At 43.4% G+C, this 20,474-nt stretch overlaps 1 protein-coding gene across 1 annotated transcript in view; it reads left to right on the top strand.

Annotated features, from left to right (window-relative positions):
• Positions 1 to 12,914: 12,914 nt before the first annotated feature.
• The window catches only part of lrrc31 (leucine rich repeat containing 31), a 10,077-nt gene continuing 2,517 nt past the window's right edge, over positions 12,915 to 20,474 (top strand). Inside the window, exons 1-9 of the mRNA XM_036520428.1 lie at positions 12,915 to 12,999; positions 13,377 to 13,445; positions 15,057 to 15,275; positions 16,059 to 16,208; positions 16,551 to 16,718; positions 17,934 to 18,101; positions 18,592 to 18,759; positions 19,527 to 19,694; positions 20,107 to 20,271. Coding sequence (XP_036376321.1) covers positions 13,433 to 13,445; positions 15,057 to 15,275; positions 16,059 to 16,208; positions 16,551 to 16,718; positions 17,934 to 18,101; positions 18,592 to 18,759; positions 19,527 to 19,694; positions 20,107 to 20,271 — 1,219 coding nt within the window. The 5' untranslated portion in view covers positions 12,915 to 12,999; positions 13,377 to 13,432. The remainder of the gene's footprint in view (positions 13,000 to 13,376; positions 13,446 to 15,056; positions 15,276 to 16,058; positions 16,209 to 16,550; positions 16,719 to 17,933; positions 18,102 to 18,591; positions 18,760 to 19,526; positions 19,695 to 20,106; positions 20,272 to 20,474) is intronic.

Below are 20,474 nucleotides of genomic sequence, written 5' to 3'. Positions count from 1 at the left end.
CAGCCTCTGTCTCGCTCTTTCTTCCACTGCCCTCCTCTTCTCTTCCACCTCCTGTAAGAGCATTCTGTCCATTTCATAGTGACAGCCACCATTTCCTGCCACCATCTCCTCTATCTTCTTCAGCAGCTCTGTGACCTGGGTTCCATCAGCCCTGTTCTGATTGTTGAGAACATGATACCTGTTCCCACATTTCTCTACAAGCCACTGGAGGGCCTTCCCTCCAGCCTCAATGCGCTGCTCAATGGTTGTGTCTCCCAGCCAGACTCCCCTGGTGAACAGCACTATAGTGTGTCTCCACACTCTCTCACTGAGAAGATCCAGGTGTTCCTCCACTGATCTCCTGTATGTCTCTGTTAATGATCTGCTCAGATTAATGACCAAAAAGAGAGCATAGGGTCCCGGGGGACACAGAGACACACTGCGCACAATCTCCTGTTTATCCAGCTCTGGAGTGTCCTGTACAAAATTATCAGTCCACCAGCCTGGTGTGTCGATCACAGTGAGCTGCCTCCCAGCTACTTCACCCTGTCTCTTCACACACTGTGCAGTTCTTATTCCACACTCAAACTCCTCTCTGCCCAGGATGGTGTTTCCTGATGAACTCTTCCCAACACATCTCCCCCCCAGCAGCACAATCCTCAGCTCTGAGAGACAATGTTCCTCTCCTGTCAGAAACATATAGTTTATTCCATATCAGGGATGTTTACACACATTGTGATCTAACAGTCCAGAACTGAACTGTGAAACAAGCTGAATGAAGGATTAATATAGCAGTGATGGTACTGTTACACATTAGCAAATACATTAAGTAATAATTTCCCTCAAGGTTTAAGATAGTTTAACGACTGATTTAGTCAGAAAGAATTAACAGACTCACTCTGAAGGGAGGTTACACCACCAGCCGCCATCGCTTTCCCTCTCTGTTCCTTTCCTTGTCTACAAAGTCGTCTGTAATAATGAAAACATAATTATAATTATTATGGTTGCTTAAAAAAATGTAGTTGTTCATTTCTGATCAGGATCTCATAGATTAAGCTCACATCACTTCCAGCGTGAACTTCTGGATGCTTATGGAGGCTGAAGGATGAATTCATGATACACTGATAAAATGATACAGTGATGAATCTGCACGTCTGGTTTTCAACCAACTAAAGAGGGTTCATATTACACCTCTCTTTGTTTTGCTCCACTAGCTCCCTGTAGCTGCAAGTTGAAGTCCCTGATGCTTGCGTTCAGGACGACCAACAAAAGTGCACCTACCTACCTGAACTCAGTATTACAGAATCAGAATAGACTTTATTGTCATTGCACGGTGGGGGTACAACGAAATTATTACAAGCCTATGTTTCCTCCCCTGCTTTGCTACTGAATGGCATCTGGTGGTCCCATTACATCATGCCACAAACTCACTATCCAGAACTTTCTCTGCTGTTATCCCCCAATGGTGGAAGAACGTCCACACTTCATCCGTTCTGCCGAGTCCCTCACTGTCTTCAAGAAACATCTGAAGATAAAGCTCTTCCACTCTGACTTGATCACCTGAAACACTACCATCTAAGGCAATTTCTCATGTCTCAAAACTGTTTCCCTTAAAAAATCTTATCCAATGTTTAAATGCACTTGTCATCTCTACCAGCTAGCTTGTACCTTGTCTGGCTAACTATTGAAACCTGGTCATACAGGGCTTCTAATATTGCTGACTCCTTATGGTTTTTGATTGTGTTGTACTCTGCCTCACTTGTTAGTCGCTTTGGATAAAAGCATCTGCAAAATGCATAAATAAATGTAATGAATCTTCTGATATATTTGCACGCTCCCCTGAAACTATTTTTAATACTACAAATCCCACAGTGCACCAGGAGCGCAAACGGTGGATGGGCATGAGTCAGGGTGCTGAGAGCGGTGTGATGAGGGGACCCCGGCAGGAAGAAGCCAGCTGTGTTCTGCCACCGCAGACTCCTGCTCATTGCCAGCAACTCACACACTCAGTCTCTACCCTGCGCCTGGGCTGCAGGACTGAGTCAGTCAGGAGCCCCAGTGATTTTAATCTGACCTCTTTTATGTACATACATTGGCATTCATAATGAAAGTATTTTTAAACAATTTTATATTCTTATGATTAAATATGAGCAGTTATTTTTTACAGTAGATAGGAACATAAATAATATTTAATTAATACTTAGTTTACAATATTGATTGCTAACATGTAACAACATATTCTCTATTGTCTCATATTGTCTCATATTGTCTCAAACTTACCAACCTGTGTGATGAATTCCTGTCCTCACTTCTCTGTACTCCAAAATTCAGCTTCAGTTTCACTTCTTCCTTTCAAATCCACATCAGTAGGAAACTGCAAAAAATCAACTATTTTTGATAACGAAACTGACAAACAAGATACAACTGGATATGTCAAGGATACTTGATCCTTACTTTTAAAACAACAAAACCTCTCATAAAAAGATACAGTAGCACTGCTCAGTATTTGCCTGTCATTTCCGTTATCTTTCTGTGGTCAGACTCAGTCATACAGATGAGAACTCCAACACAGGGGACTTCCTGCTGAAAACGAAATTCTGTCACTGAGCTGTCAGCTCAAAAAGTTCTGCGAAGAAGCTGCAAAACATTTTCTCACCAAAGTGATGTTCACTGATACTGTCACTGCTTTACTAAATGTGATTCCCAAACCTGTGCATCTCCGACAACCTTCACAACCCCTCTTCTCAAACCGAAGCAAAGACACCTCTTTTCATAGGTCATGTTTCTACTTAAAAAAAGACTAAATTAGGCTGAATGTGGAATGAATGAAAGTAGAAATAAGATTAAAAGGCTGACAGTATTCTGGCCACTGGCCTCTGCATTAGCCTCTCTGCATCACCCTGTCTGCTTCCTGTTTAGGTTACCCCTCTGTGGTCAGGTAGACATGCTTGCAAACATGTCGACAGTGTTTTTGAAGACCAAACAAGTTTCACTTGGTCATCATACAGTTTCAGGCCGCACAGTGCAGCAGGAGAAAATGCTGTCAGGATATACACATCCACCTGATGCTATCTGAGATCTATGCCACCTATCTGAGACACAAGTCCAGAGCATAGAGAGAGGTAAAATAAAGGGACTCTGGCCAACCTACCCACCCTTCCAAACTGCAGAACAAAGCCAGTTTGTTCCACTGATGTGGGCTCCTGGCTATTGCAGGCAAATCATGTAGATGTTTTCCGCCGCATGCATTTATGACTCTCTGAGTAAAAGGATTCCTCCTACTGTCAATGTGAAATTGACCTCCAACTAATTTCCACCTTGGCTGTAGTAATCAAGTCTCTTTCATGGTGCACACACTCCAGTGTTCTCACTTCCATGAGGTAATCCTGCCTCACATCGTTATTGGCAACATGGCACATTTCATTTGCCAGATGTCTGCTCAAATATGGATTCCATTTAAATCCTCTCTAATCATTCTAGTAGCTTCCATACTGTTAGTATTGCTTCCAAGTGTGTTCATTTCATCTCCAAGTTTAGTATCAGAAAATGTAAATGATGTAAATATTGAACAACTGATCTCTGGTCCGTAAGGAGCTCTACTTCCAACATCTTTGATCAGATGACGTCCCTCTTATTAGTACCATTTGCATTCTATGCTGAAACTAATTTCTTAACCTACTTTAACACAGCTCCATTAAGTCTTATTGAGTTCAGCCACAAACCAAGTCACTTAGGCGGTACATTGTTGAACAATCTTTGAAAATCCAGATCATAAACCCAATCTGAGTCAATACATGTATGAGTTTCCTCAAAGATGTTCAGGAGAATTTTTCCAGGAAGATATGTAACATGTCTTTAGATAGATTGCAAAAGTTACACTAACTGGCCTGCAGTTCCCTGGATCAGTGCAATCCCCTTTCTGATACATTGGTATTACACAACCTTATCTCCAATCATCATCATTTTCTCCAATCTCTCTTTCAAGAGATTGTGCAAAGGACAGGTCATGTAAAATCAGTTTCAATTTTCTTGTCATCAAAGCACACAAAACCTTCCTTCACTAAAACATATTTTACAGTATGTATATTTTATGTATTTCTGCAGCTCTTTATTCTGTTAATTACAGTTTAGAGAGAGATAGAGTTTCCATACATACCTTGCTAAAACAGCACCCCTCTGCCTAGTCCCAAAAAACAAGGAGGTCCGTAACACTAACCGCCACTCCCGCAGATTGGGGAGGCTCCTCAGGTAGCGTCTGTGTTCTGAATGTGAATGCAGGAGTGAAAGCGAAAGTTTTTGTGTTCTGTGTCTCATTGAGAGCCAGTATGGGCCTGTTTCTTTACACAGTTTTACTTTGTTCGTGTTATTCTGTCTTTAATCCGATTCGCTTATTTTTTTATTTTAATTCATTGATACACTGTTGTATCTGTGACAACGATTTACAAATAAAGCATTAACTGTTACAGCATGAATCACTGCTACAGATATGTAACCAGGTTGTATCCAGGTTGGTTTTGCATCCCTTACCTGAACAACATCGTGCCACTTGTATTGAAAGAGAAGCCTAACAACTAATGGCAATGTGAAGGGAGAAGCCCCTCAGTAAATATCCAGCTGTAGAAATGGATAACATTGTAAAGAACTGTAACCTATGTAAGTCGCTTTGGATAAAAGCGTCTGCCAAATGGATAAATGTAAAAATGTAAATGTAGAAGCCAAAGGCAAGCGAAAGATCCTTATTATCGACTAGATAAACCTCAGATACACACAGTCACTTTGAAGAGAAGTGCTGAGGACAACTGAGCAAAAATGGTGTTTGGGAGACACCAGAATGCATGTTGTGTATTCACTGTGCATACTTAAAGCAGATCAGAGATACTCTTTCAGAGACAGTGTGCATGGGGGGGTGTGTGACATTCTGATGTTCATAAGATTTACCTATACAGGTTGGAAAGCTGAGAACAGTCCTTTAAAGTGTTAAACAGATACACAGTCATTTAGCATAATGTTCTAATTCCCTACACACTGCAGTATTCAACACAGATCTTAGACACCATTCAACACAAAGTTGAGGCACTGTTCAACACAGAGCTTAGATATTGGTCAACAGAGACAGTGGACACCACACAACACAGAGCCTATGCTGTTCAATAAAGAAAGATATCACTTCTATCAGAACTGTCAACTTTGCCCCTGATCAGTGGCTGTTCAGGAGTTATCTTCTGCCAAGTTCCAATGTTCAGGGGGAATGTTGAGTAAATGTTCAACCCAATGTGCCCATTGCAATCAGTTACTTGACTTATACAGACATTGAAACTACTACATCTGACATCTCTCTCATCTCATTTTCTTTGTGATTATGTGCTATTTTCTATTAAGTCTTCAGATTTTTTTAAATATTTACTACAGTGGTTATTTCTGTGTCTCCTCTTGCCTGATTTCATGGCCAAACAAGTAGCAGTTTAAACAAGTTCCTCATACAGTAACAAGTTCACTGAGTTCTATTAACACTAAATTCTTTGCTCCGTCAAGCCCTCCCACCCCCCTGGAGGGCTTCATATTTTACACATTGTACTCACTAGTGCCCAGGCAGGTTTTGGTCTGACTTCATATTACACATATTATACTCACTTGTACACAGGTTCTTACTGGTCTCCCTTTTCTTCACATTAAACAGGCTGTACTCACCTGTTCCAGAGTTTCTGTGCAGACTCTGGGTTCCTTCTCTGCCCAGCGCTCACATATTCTCCTCTATCAGTATCACAGCAAAGTGTGAACTGTTTATTTTCAATGTCGTGCTCTCATCTGTAGCTGCTTACTGAATGTTCCAGTGAGTCTGTCATCTGATATGAAAACAAGTTCATCTGCATAGGTCTTTAATGCTATAATATGCTTACGGTCAAGGGTTATATTAAGGACTTTGGTTTATTTGGCAATGAATACATTTAATTGGTGTTTGATTTTATGGCTTAGGTTCTTACCACCTCTGACTGTGAGAATGTAGCCAAGGGTTTTTTTTAATGGACTTCAGTTTGTTTGGCAATAAAGTTTCTGATTTTATGGCTTAGCTTCTTACTGCCTCTGAATGTCATAGTTCACACTATTAACACCCTGTAGGGCCACATATGAAATATACTTTATGTATTATAAATCTAAAGTAGTCACTATGTAGGTACCTGTGTACAGATGAGTACAATCTGTATGTATACAGTAATAGGAATGTATGTACCTGTGTACAGGTGAGTTCAGTCTGTATACTGTAATATGAAGTGATGTTATAGCAGTAAGTACCTGATTACGGGTGAGTGCAGTCTGTATACAGCAATATGTAGTGACTTTAGACCAGTAAGTACGTGAGTAAGGTGATCACAATCTGCTGGAGGTAGAACAAAACAGTGTCAACGACAATGCCAAGATTACAGAACATGAAATTAAAAGGTTTTAAAACTGTGCTGGGTTTCATTAAAATAGCAGACTCAATCAATTCTTTTTGCAACTTTGTAAAACAGTATATTTTTGGGCAAGGTTGCTGGAGGAGAAGGGACCCTACAATGGGTATTTGGTGTGTGGCCCACTGGTGTGTGGACACGCCCTGGCCCTATACCAATCCTTACCCCAGCTACGGGTCAAATGATGCTGCTGCCTTGCAACTCGACCCAGTCAATGTCAAAAGCTAGGGGACCAACCCGACAGAAAGGGGTCCCTGAAGGAGTTGCGCCCTCAGTTTCACATAGTAAATCGACAAAGATATGAAGTCACAGCAAAGCAGCACCAGAGTTAAAGCCCCTGACTTGTCCAAGCCAACCAAGTCGCCTTTGGGTTTAGCCAATAAGAGTGACGGACTGGTCCTTAAGCCTTCGGGACGGTCTGGTCCTGATGTTGAGAAGGATGGTTTGGAGAAATTCATCAGCCGCAAGCCGCCTTTCACAGCAAACACTTTCAGCACCCATACTCCAGCAACAATCCCTTAGGAGTCTGAGATGGCATATCTCACAGAACTCTATGGAATCAACATCATTTGCATCCAAGAACATCGCTGTTTTCATCGTGAAGACCTCTTACAACTAAAGTTCAATGGTTTTACATTGATAATATCATCAGCATGGAAAAATTCCAAAAATGGCACAGCTGGAGGTGCTGGTGTCCTACTGCCACTAAGGGCCCTTAAGTCATGCCACAGCATTGTCAAGTGCAGTGAACGTGTCCTCAAGATAACACTCGTAGGCAATCCTGAACCATCAGCTCTATGCTGCTCCAGTCCAACCAATACTTCTAAAGAGGAAGAAGCTGCTTGTTTCTATAAGCAAACAATTTCGCTGTAGATGTAGACATGGGGATCTGAGTTTCTCCTGCTGACTCTATGAGCATATGACATGCAATACATTCGCATTTACATCAGTGGATTGTATCCTGATGTATTTAAAATAGTGAAACATTTCAGAGAGACGATGGCGCTGTCAAATACAATGCTGTGCTCTAAATGTCTGCTTCCTGTTCCCCTCTGTGGTCAGGTAGACGTGCATGAAAACATGTCGACAGTTTTGCTGAACACCAAACAAGATTCATTCCGCCATCATCTGACAAAGTCATGGGAATTTCAGAACATATTCTGACTGAATGTGTATTTAATGACTGTATCATTACAGTTACAAGCCCCACAGTGCACCAGGAGACAAATGCTGTCAGGAAATACACATCCACTTAATGCTATCTGAATAATTCATACATGACCACACAAGTCCCAGAGCTTAGAAAGTGGTGCGATGAAGGGACCCTGACCAACCTATCCACCCTTCCAACCTGCAAAACAAAGCCAATTTGTTCCACTGATGTGGGCTCATGGTCATTGCTGGCAAATGATGTAGCTGCTGTCCACTGCATGCATTTATGACTGTCTGAGTGAAAGAATTCCTCCTACTGTCAATGTGACATTGACCTTGAACCACCGTTGCCTTGTTTTTATGATGACAAATTCACTCTTTTTAAAATATCTTCTCCCGACAACTTCATCCCTTTTAAAAATGTGAAAAGTTTTCTCTGTTCATACGTATTATGCTTGATAACTGTCAAAGAATTAACTCAGGCAGGGCATTTGTTCTGGTTTAGAGGAGCAAAGAGTCAACACATACACACTAGACAGGAGATACAGTTAACTCTCTTGTGTTGCAAGAAACAGTTGCATATTCAGGGACTCCTTTCTATGCATACGTGACTAGCACATACGCTCCACCACAAGTTCCTCCTCTACTACAGTTGAGACAGGGTATTCTTCCTCTATGTTCTTACTTTGACTGTCTTATCTGGCTGGTACTCCAGTGTCCTTGTGGTAAGGCATGGTGACCCAGTGCATACAGGTACAAGCCATTAACTGTCATCCCCCCTTCAGGGGAGGCCTCTTGCTGCTTTCAGCATTGTACGCTATATCATACAACAGGGTGTGCAGTAAATTTCAATCAGCAACAACAACAGAGCTCATCGATTTATAGACGTTACAGCTTTCTACTGCTAGGATGCCATAAAAAAATCATTCTGCAGATCCTCATTGTTTCAATACAAGTTTACTTCCACAATAACTGTGTTACTGCCCTTCTCTGTACATTTTAAGGGCTTCTATGTCAGATATGTGCCCAAAATCTGGATTTTATATTCAAGTCTTCTTGAATCGCATTAAAACCTTCCAGTCTGTTAGTTTCACATCCCAGTCATTGGCTAAAGGATAGAGAAAAAATTCTAAACATACCTGGTTGAAACAGCACCTCTCTCCCTGGTCCCAGTCTTCCCAGCATGCAGCAGCTCTCTGTAAAACACTGCAGTCTGTAACACTCACAGACAATCTCACAAAATGGAGTCTCTTCAGTTAGAGTCTGTGTTCTTAATGCAAATGGAGAAAGTGAAATTGAAAGTGTTTGTGTCCCACGTGTCACTGAGTGTGCCTTTTTTCGTTGTAGTGTTCCACTTTATGCATGTTCATCAGACTTCACTCACTTGTTGCTTCATTTAAATATGTATTAAATAAATATTTAAATATTAGGCATCTAAAAACCTTTGTGCAGGACTGTCGGTCAAAAACTGAAGTTGCAGCCAACTCCCTGTTGTGTGCCCATGCACTTTGGTACCCCATAGACCCGGATTTGAGGCTGGATGGGGTGACTGCTCTCACCCTTTGCTATAGTATTAAGAGTAGGTAGGACCAAATTTACATCATTCCCAGAATTTTTGAGCACTTAAGAGTCATTTCCAACTTCCTACTACCTACTTTGAGAAGTTAGACACATACAGGCTCAGGGAATTATTCATTTTATTGATCTATACAGGAATAGACCTGCATTTCCCAACAAGGCGTGTATTCATCTAGCATCTGAGAATTACTCTGAGAGTCTGGCTAATAGCACTTTCAGGAGTAGAAAATGTCCTACCTCAGAATATGCAATGAAACCTCTTATTCCTACTTCCAGCTGGGAGTAAGACCATTTCCTATGAGTAAATTTCAGCTGATTTTTACGACCTGTGAAGTGTTGCTGAATGGTAGTGATGAAATCTTTCACCAATCATTGCATGTGTTGAAAACATGCTAAATAAACGCAGTTGTTGAAGGATGAAGGCTGGACAGAAGGCTGATGCTTCATTGAACCTGACACATTTTATGCATGTTTTCCAACAGTCATGTCAGGTCCTCCCTGTTTCAAGGCCTCTCCCTCAGCCTCGACTCTACAAGCTTTTTCACCAATGGCACTGTCAAAAGCCTTGCTGTAAATACCTGATAGCAAACTGTCCTTCTCTTCTCAGGTTGCAGCGGTGTGTCAGACACGCAAACTCTTTTTGTACAACATCTTAAGGATCTGCCCCTACCTCACTGTGAATTCTATGCAGCTCCTAGTTCAGACCCTGGTCCTCTCATGCCTGGATTACTGTAACTCTCTCTCTGCTTGTCTTCCTGCCTGTGCCATCAAATCCCTCCAACTAATCCAGAATGCAGCTGCAAGACTTGTCTACAAAGACCCCAAATAACAAACAAACATACATACATACAAACAAACATAGTCAAGTTTCACCCCTCCTCACTTCACTTCCTGTTATTGATTACAACAAGTTCAAAACTTTGGCTGGCATAAAGGACAGTGAATGGGACAGCCCCCTCACACCTACAATCGCTCTTCAAACCATATGCTCCACCAAGAACACTACGCTCTGCAACCATGGGGCAACTGACTGTCCCATCCTGATGCGGTCGCTCCTCTCAGACACGACCCCTGTCTGTACCGGTCCCTCATTGGTGGAATGAACTCCCCACGGGAGTCAGAACAGGGGAAACCCTGGCCATTTTCCAACACACTGAGGACCCACCTCTTCAGACTGCATCTCGATTCCACCTCAATCTCAACCCCCCCAACATCTGCTACTTGTAGTACTTGCTGTTTATTTTACATGTAGTGTTGTAATATGTTTTGGATTCTGTGATCTAGTGACTGAAGTATGGTAGTATGCTTGTCTAATCATGTGTTAGGGTTTGAATAGTGTTATGCTTACACTCACTTGTTTGGGAGTGTTGTTAGCCTGGCTTGACACTGTTGCTCATTCAACCTGAATGGATACAGTTCTGTTCTTTTGTGCTGTAAGTCGCTCTGGATAAGAGCTTCTGCTAAATGAATGTAATGTAATGTAATGTAATGAATGTTCCATATTTCATCTCTCAAATCTGGGGTTCCCAACATAGTATTGCAGTCTGCAATTTGCAGATATTTTACAGTCCTGACCCTTGTCAGACTGGAGCTGTCCGTGAGATTTAACATAAAAACACTCTTTTCCTTCTGTCGCAATGCTCAGAGATATAAATGCTTTACAGTGAACACACCAAATAGGCACACCATCATCCACACACCATCTCCTTCTGTGACCTTCTTATACTGTGGTACCTCGAACACTACTTTAAATGTGGTCCAGCAAAGGCTGATTTGTTATCAGTACTTTTTCTGTACACCCCTGCGTCATGTTTACCGTTTTTTTTTTTTTTGGCTTGTGTCAACTATAATAACGAAGTCTTTTTCATGTTGCACACACTCCAGTGTTGTAACTCCCATGAAGTAATCCTGCCTCACATTGTTACTGGCGACAAGGGTCACTTCATTTGCCAGATGTCTGCTTAAATAGAATATGGATTCTATTTAAATCTCCAATCACTCTAGTAGCTCCCATACTGTTAGCTTCGCCAAGTTTACTATCAGAAAATGTAAACGATTTTACTTCATTTTTGTTAATGATTTATAAATACTACCTTCTGTAGTTCTTTAAATACTTATATAGCAAAAGGACTTGCTACGCGAGGCGAAACGGGCTCAGATTTGTATGTTATATGAAGCAGGTCGGAGTAATTTGTTTCCACATATACGGTTACCGCAATACCAGAGCACTCGCGATCGGATGTACCTCTTTCTTCTTTTTATTACGGATTCGAGGGGCAGAACATTTCCACACATACCTGGCTGAAACAGCACCTCTCTCACTGGTCCCAGTCGTCCCAGTATGAAGAAGCTCTCCGTAAAAAACACTGCCGTCTGTAACACTCACGACCAATCCCACAAAATGGAGTTTACGTACAGAATGTGAATGCAGAGACTGAAAGTGAAAGTGTTTGTGAGTCCCACAAATCTTGTCTATTCTCACAAGAATAAGGAGAACCAGATTATTAATCAATGGAAAGCTATGTTCAGTTACTTAGTTACTTGATTTTTTTCCAGACTTTACTCGTATGTGCACTACCTTTTGTAAAGCAATTTACGATTTCTTATTAAAATGTCAACATACCGTCAAACATTTTCAACATACCATCAAACAATTTAGGTATTAGGTGCTGAAAGACACCAGCAGAAATAAGCACTCATTAATAAGAGCAAAATAAATGCTAACAAAAGCATTTAAGCCAAAAATACACTAAGTGTTGGAGGAGCAGCCCGGCCAAATACTCAAAGGTGTGTGTAATCAGTTCAAGAATGTTTTCGTGAATATACTGGTCCTAAAGCAGACCCCGGTGGTGTGGTTCAGACCCACGGCTAAACGGTAGCTGGTAGCTAATCTTGGAGGGATTATATTTTGAAACGCCTTAATCAGATGTTTCGCGTTTAGCCGCTTCGTAAATGCTTTACTGCATGCCCCAGAAATAAAATCTTATTGCAGTACGCCGGATTAAATGAGCATTAGGCTAGATCTGCTATTGAGCATATGCTCCGTGCAGGGCTAAACCGAGACCATGGCAAATTACCGTGTCTGCTGCTGCCCCTCTGTGTCACGGGTTTGCACCGTGACCCGGGAGGGTAGAGGGGCAGCGATGACATGCTAAACTGATATTATGTTAATAAAATACCCCTGTAATCACTCTTTGATAATTACCACCGTCAAACGTACAGCAGATTCACTTGTGAATGAGTCTGATTGTCTCACAGAATCACAGGTACGCTTTGTACCTCAGAGTACAAAAACACCAGTGATAGTAGTTGACTGAGCTGGGTCCACGAACTCCGCATTTTCCTGCGTACCATCTGGCGGGGTAAATTATTCACCCTTTGAGTGAACCGAATTAAACGCGAAAAGGTGTATTTAAGATCCGTCACCTCTGTCCGCGGTAATGAAAAGCTAATTCGCATTCTTATTTAGACGGACCACTCCTTAGTTTTGTAAGGGAAGTGTTGGACGAGTTATAGATGAAGGCATGCAAATGAGTAATACACGAAACCTAAAGGTATCAATATTTCAGTCGCGCAATTAGTCGGACTCCTGTAACTGGACAAGAAACTGGCAAATAATCGCCACAACAACGTCGGTGTTTCTCAAAAGAGCTGAGAAGCCCAGGCTAGGAAGTCCGCAGATCCTAACGCCTCGTCCGAACCACAGGTTTCAAAGTGCAATCAGAGAGCTGACTTCCTGGATCGTATTATCTTTCGCAGAAGCGCAGCATTATCGAACATTAAGATAGCCTGCTTAATCGTAGAGTGCGACCAGCCTCTGCGATTTACATCCAGAGAACGGGTAAATAAGACACGCTTACGACACGCTATCGTTAATTAGCCAAATATTCTTAAAAACAAAAAAACATTCTCTTCTTTTAGGTGTGGCAGAAATCCTGTTTGCCATAAAAAGAAACAGGATCTTACTGTATGCGCTGGCTGCACCTGTTCGCGGCAGCAGTAACTAAAATAACTAAATTATTAACACTTAAACATACGACATTCTCAAAGTGGGCGACAAACAGAAGAAAGCCTGAACATTATTTGGATTTAGATGTCGTGAATGGCACAGCTCATCTTGTTTAATTCAGAGCGCGGTTACAGAAACGTATTTCTGATTGTAATCAGTATTTCATTTGTGAATCACTGCAATAATTGTGCTGTTATGCCGCTTCCCAGGATAACCGGGGACATTGGCAATTCTTGTTGTTGGGACAGGTGTTGAAGACCGCAGAATGGAAACCGCAGGTATGTAGAAACACTGAACAAGAAAAGTAGGCTATATGAAGTAACCAGCGGTAGGTTTAAGAAGACACCTCCTACTCTGTCTACTCTGCTGTGTAATGTGTCACTGCACAAGACGCCTTCATCCCTCTCGCACACAGTGCGCATTTTACCTTAACTCAATTTCAGCGATTGTCACCCTATCTGGGAGCCCGGACTTTAGCGGACACAAATCAGGGATTGGTAGATGAGACCAACACAGATAAGCAACGGCTAACAAATCGCAAATCAATGAATGCTACCATCAGATGTATTTATACTATAAAATACTACTAAAACACGACAACAACAACACCACAAGCTGTGTAGCACAGTGGTAAGGAGCGTGGAACTCATAACCAAAAGGTTGCTGGTTAGATTCCCTGCTGGGGCACTGCTATGCTACCCTTGGGCAAGTTACTTAAGTAAATATCCAGCTGTATGAATGGATAACATGTAAAACTATAACCTGTGTAAGTCACTCTGGACAAGAGTGTCTGGTAAATCAGCGTTTCCCAAACCTCTCGTTATGAACTCCTGAAGCTGCTTGATAACAAACTGATCATTTGAATCAGCTGTGTTGGAGCAAGGAGAGATCTAAAACATGCAGGACAAGGGGTCCTCCAGGAGAGGTTTGGGAAACGCCGTGCTAAATGACAACAATGTACTACCACTATAATAAAAGTAGTAATATGATTAAATAGTGATACATTAATGCGGTATGTGGAGAATGTTGTTAACTCAGTCAGAGGAGTATGCACAATATCAGTGCACAAGTAATAATGAAGCCTATGCAATCCACATTACATTACAACACGGTAAGGATTACAGTATTTCATTGCACAGCATATCATCCACAGACCAAGGGCTCTGCGGGGCTTGTCTTCCCCTCCTGAAATATGTAATTAAAGCTTGAATAGATCACATATGATGCAAATGAGATCAGTTCCCTATTCATACATCAGTAACGGTCATACAAATCACAGCCAATTAAATAACCACAGTGCTTACAATTAAATTGCGTTATTGCAGGATGTCATATAGGAAGAGACCTTAGCTGGTACGGAAGTGATACACTTCTTAGGGTTTTTTTCTTACTGTGTGGACACACGATGAGTATACACATAATGATATAATGATATAATATTCACATAATGATATAAAATCTATTCATTCATGAAACATAATGAACATACTGTTTATTCGTCAGTGGTAGAATAAGGCAATGCAGCGATAAATGCATTTTTAGAGACCCTGCAGCTCTTTGACCATGAATAGTGCACATAAGCTTGCAGAGCATATTCTTGTTGAAGAGGAAGAAAAAATCTGCTGGAATAACTTTGCACGACTGTTATAATGTGCATGTATTTCAAATGCACACCAGATCCGATATCTTATACAGTTGTCGTTCTTACAGTAGCGATTCTATCAGATCTAATTTGACTATAACTGGATCATAAGTTTACTGTGTTTACTGTTGAATGCAATCAAACCCAGACTGTGATTTTCCGAAGTTCTGGGCGACTCGCATGATCGCGATCACGCGAGTTTTGATCTTAATGTCGCGTTTTGTGCAATGCGCGATGCTGTGCCCAGATCCTCCGAAGGGCCGGGAATGCCCGCAGAAGAGGTCCCCCTTCGACATGATAATGAACCAGATACGTAGGAAGACGTCCTTCGCGGAGCGGCGCGCCAGGCCTTCCGTGGGCCGCCTCTTTCGCCCCTCCGAAAACGCCGACGGGAAGGAAGGAGGCGCCCCTGAAACCGGAGGGCCAGGCGGCCAGGGTGGCGACAAGAGCACAGGTACGGTGCCCGGTGACGCAGCCTCGGTCATCGCCAGGGGTGTGGCGTTCTTGTTGACCAACAGGAGCCTGACTGACTTAAATACAAAAGCTACAAAATACAGTCCTTTGTGAAACAAGAGGGAACAACACGTATGCAACGTATAAGAACATGAGTATCTCTTCTCTGATAGTTTACATTTTTATTTTTATGATGGTCTGTCACAGTCTGTCGATGATGTGTTATATCTCTTGGAGTCAGTGAATACTGTGTTTATTTTAGACTTAGTGAGATGTAGAGTATCCCTCAGTATCAGTGAGATACTGTGTGTCTCTCAAGTATCAATGACATGTAGTGTTTATCTTAGAATCATTGAGGTGCTGTATGTCTCTTAGACCAGCGTTTCCCAACCCTGCTCCTGAAGGCACACCGTCCTGCATATCTTCTATCTATCCCTGCTCTACCTACCTGACTGAACTCATCAGTGGCACTTTTGATTAGCTGAGCACACCTGATTTAGTCAAGCGGGAAGGATACATAGAAGATATGCAGGACAGTGTGCCTCCAGGAGCAGGGTTGGGAAACACGGTCTTAGACTAAGTGAGATGTTTTCAGGGACAGTGAGATGTAATGTATTTCTTACAGGTAGTAAGCTATATTGTATCTCTCAGAGTCAATGATATGTCATGTGTCTCTTGGAATCAATGAGATATTGGATATCTCAGTGTCAGTAAGACATTGTATATTTGAGACAGTGAGATGTAATGTATTTATTACAGTCCATGAGATGTCCTCTAGGGGCTGATGTGTTTTCAGGCGGCAGTGATCCCGCAGACACCGAGGCGAGTTCGGAAGCGGGGTGGGGCCGCGTGAAGCAGTTCGTTCAGAAGCTGGGGAAGAAGGCAGACAGCCATGCTCTGAGTCTTGGCCACTGTGACCTGACGGCCACCGATGTTCTGGAGCTGGGTGAGTGACGTCATCGGTGACGGTGACCTCGCATAGAACCGAGAGCTGTCTTAGTTTCTCTCCCACCATACTGCAGCACACACCGTAATAGCAGCTCTCTCTCTCTCTCTCTCTCTCTCTCTCTCTCCTAATATCATACAAAGGGGGCTGAGAGATTGGTTGTCCACCAGCCAGACGCTTACAGTCACATTTTGAAAAGCGTTACTCTCTTTCCCTTGTTTACTTTTTCCTCTTCCCCTCACTTTCTCCTCCTTCCTTTCTGCTTTTTCTCTCTCATTTCCTCCTTCTCCATCTCACTCTCTCCTCTATCTCTCACTCGCCATCTCCCTTTCTCCACTTTAGCAACCCTGCTGCCTTTCCTCAGCCTGCTGGAGGAGATCGACCTGTCGTGGAACGACCTGATTGGTGGGTCGCTGAGGGCCTTGACCTTTCACCTCCAGCACGTGAGCAAACTGAGGATCCTGAGGTTGTGCAGCTGCAGGCTGACGGCGGAGGACCTCACCGCGCTGGGTAGGAGGGGATCTCGTTCCCCGTCCCCTTTCAAACCTCTCTCTGTGAAACACCTGAAAAGCAGGCAGCTCTGACTACCAAAACTCACTTACCCAGAATGCCATGCTGCAACCCACAGTTATTCTCTCATCTGTACAGCAGCTGTTTTTCTACATAAACTCCTCTGTCTGTTTCTGCTTATTAAAGTTGCTTACATACCGACCCAAAGTCCCCCAAACAACCCACTACAAACACCAGCACCAGGGTTGTTACCCCAAATGTCTAGCCATTTGTCCAGATTTGCCACGTTCAGTTGCTGTCAGTTGCCAGCGTTGTTCTAAATGGGGGTGGTGTGTGTTGCAGTCCAAGAAACCGTGGCACAGCTTGGCATTGCTTTCTTACCAGCTCCAAAGCAGAGAAATGCCACATACTCAAAAACTAGTTAGGTTAGTAGTGCAGGATTTTCAGGTGCACATATCTCAGTTTCTGAATTGTATTCACTCTTCCTTGTTGATTTTCTGCATGGAGATATTTTCTGAAAATGGCAGGCTTTTGGACCCCGGAGAGGGAAGACATGTTATGAGGCCAAAGAGGTCAGCAGTTTGCAGTGTTTGCAGTGAATATATTTGATATATGCTTGAATATATTTAATATATTTAAATATATTTGAATGAAAACACAAAAGGAAGTTCTCAAGTCCGCTGTAACACTCACAAATACAGAAACGTTAAAATAAACTCCAAAGAGCACATCGGGCCTCCCGCCATTGTGTTCTCTGAAGTGTTCCCTGTAACTGAGGTATCCTAGCAACCAGGTTACTCAAAAACAGAATGCCTTCGGAAGGCTTCTTCTGTGGTATTCAGGCTCCTGGCAGATGAAAAAGCGCTCCACCGCCCCCTGCTGCACTGGAGTGTTGCCTTTGTCAGGGAATTTTGCTGGCGTGTTGCACCTTGAAGAAAACGTCGACATATATGTCGTTATATATATAACAAAATATAATAAACAAGTAACGGTTCAGACGTATACAGCGCTGTTAAAGCACATCGGGCCGATTTCGAGACTTGATATTTATTTCCACTATGAGAGTTGATAACTCATTTTTTTAGAATTTGTGTTTATGTATTTTTGCCCTCAAGCAAGCCTTTTTCGTATGTTCCAAAACCAGGTACCCCGATAGCTAAATGTGAGGGCTCACTGAGGTCAGGTACACTTGTAACACCTACATTATTGTCCCAGGGGAGGGCCTGGGTTATATCCCTCTGCTGGAGGTGGTGGACCTGTCCTGGAACGCCGGCCTCGGGGGGAACCTGCAGTGCCTCGCGCGTAGCTTCCAGCCAGGCAACAGGGTGAAGGAGCTCCACCTAGTGGAGTGCCAGCTTACTGCAGCGGACGCCCAGGCCCTGGGTAAGGCCACGCCCCCGCTCGCCTGGGTGCGGCACAACATTGTGGCTCAAGTTAGCGATGGGAAAGTGAAGCTCAAAGAACCCAGCCAATCAACTGCCTTTGCTGCCCGTAGCGAGGGTTGTTAATGTGGCATAGCGGTAAGTGATAGGACCCCAAAATGTGCTACTTCTGCTCTCAGGGGCACTGCTGCCATATCCTCAGATGAGGTACTCAACCAGAGTTGCTCCAGAAAATGTGCAGCATATAAAAGTGGGGTCTTTAAGATGTGTAGGATATTTACTGAGGCAGTTCTGGGTTAGGTACCTTGCTCAAGGGTACAGCAGCAGTGCCCCAATGGGGAACTGAACCAGCAACCTCTCAGATACAAACCCTGCACCTTGCCACTACGCTACACTCCCGCCCCATAATTGTAATTATGACTGGCTCAGAGCAATCGGTCCCCGGCGCCGTGATGTCTGTGTGACCCCCTCTTTTGCTCTCTCTGTCCCAGGGGGGGCGCTGTGTGTGCTGCCAGGCCTGGAGCTGCTGGACGTCTCCGCTAACGGCCCGCTGGTGGGGGGGCTGGGAGAGCTCGCCCCCCAGCTGAGGAACCTCCCGCAGCTGAGGGTGCTTCGGCTGCAGGCGTGTGGACTGCAGCAGGACGCCCTCAACGCACTGGGTACGTGAACTGCGTAGCGCCAGAGCGTCGGACATATTCAGGATAGACACAGGTTTCTTACAGAGCCGGGTATCGTGTTGAACGGTGTTATGTCAAGTCAAGAGAGCTTTATTGTCATAACATCCATATACCAGTATACAGCAGCGTTGAAATAGCATTTCTCTGGGACTCGATGGTGCTACATTTAGACAGTGCAAGACAAAGAGTCAGTAAAATCAGTAAATAACAGACAATAAATAGATAAAGTATGCAAGTGACAGGCAGAAGTGTGCAAGTAACAGCTGGAATTGTAAACAATTTCACATTTTGTAAAGTGGCCGTGTGCATTTGAAACTTGATTATGATCACACTCACTGGTTTCGGGGGCGGTGTTAGCCTGGTCTGACACTGTTGCTCGTTCAAGTTGAATGGATACACTTTTGTTCTCTTGCGCTGGTAGTCGCTCTGGATAAGAGCATTTGCTAAATGAATGTAATGTAATGTAATTAGTTCATACATCACATTTCCATCATTCAAAAGGAAAAAAAGACTGATGCTTATTGTGGTAATGAGAGGGAGGGTTCATCTGCCCCATAATACATGCAGTCGCCATGTGCTGTCAGTCACTGACCTGAATGAATAAAAAGGCTACTCTCTCTAAACACAGTGATTGTTTAAAATGAGCAAGTTGCTGATAATGTAGCTCCACACCATTTTGGGGTTTACTGAAGCCTCACCCTCTCATCACCAGCTTACGGTACTGTTTGGTGGTCTGTCTGTTACCCTAGGAAAGGCGTTCGAGTTCCTCCCGGCCCTTCAGGAGCTGGATCTGTCCTGCAATAAGGCGGCCGGTGGGGGGTTCGTGCAGGCGGGCCCTCACTTGGCCCAGCTCACACACCTGCGCAGCCTGGACCTTCACCTGTGCGGTCTGACAGAGGACGACGTGCGGGCGCTGGGTGAGTCCAGAGTGGGAGAAACGGGGTGAACGTTCATGTCCACTCCCCCAGAAGCTTCAGGCTCAGTAACTGCAGGAAGAGAATGTGTGTACATTACATTACATTATACTATTGTCATTTAGCAGACACTCTTACCCAGAGCGACTTACATAGGGTACAATTTCATCCATTTATATAGTTGGATATACACTACGCCAGCTGTGGATTGTGTACCTCGCTCAAGGGTACAACAGCAGCACCCCAGCAAGGAGTCTAATCAGCAACCTTTCAGTTACAAGCGCTACTCCCTACCATAACACCACACTCCTGCCCTGTGTGTACATTTCAGAGATTAAAGTTTCCTGTTAGTGGACAGAATGTCTTTGATGGAACCCTCGCTATTGTGTGTGTGTGTGTGTGTCTTTTTCCACAGTCCAGGTCATTCCATCCCTCAGTGACCTCACAATGCTGGATTTGTCGTCCAATAAGAAGATCGGGGGCGTGGTTCATTTGCTGTTCCCCAGCCTCCCACTGTCAAAGCTGAAGAGGCTTCCCTTGAATAACTGCTGTCTGACAGACGAATCCTACCGCTCTTTAGGTACTGTGCCACAAGTGGTTGAATCAGGTTAAACCACTACACCCGGCTACAGTCACATCGAAGACTCGAACCAATGACCTACAAACCTACTCAGCAAAATCTGTTTTTAAAGATTTGCCACAAATCATAACCAGACGTTTGGAAAAAATCAGAAATTCTTTTTTGCGACATGCTGCACCAGTGGTCTGCCTGCGCTAGTCTAA

This window comes from Megalops cyprinoides, chromosome 2, assembly GCF_013368585.1.
Source record: "Megalops cyprinoides isolate fMegCyp1 chromosome 2, fMegCyp1.pri, whole genome shotgun sequence".
Taxonomy (NCBI): Eukaryota; Metazoa; Chordata; class Actinopteri; order Elopiformes; family Megalopidae; genus Megalops; species Megalops cyprinoides.
Note: the sequence above shows the minus strand (reverse complement) of the source record. Positions and strands in the feature narration are given on the sequence as shown.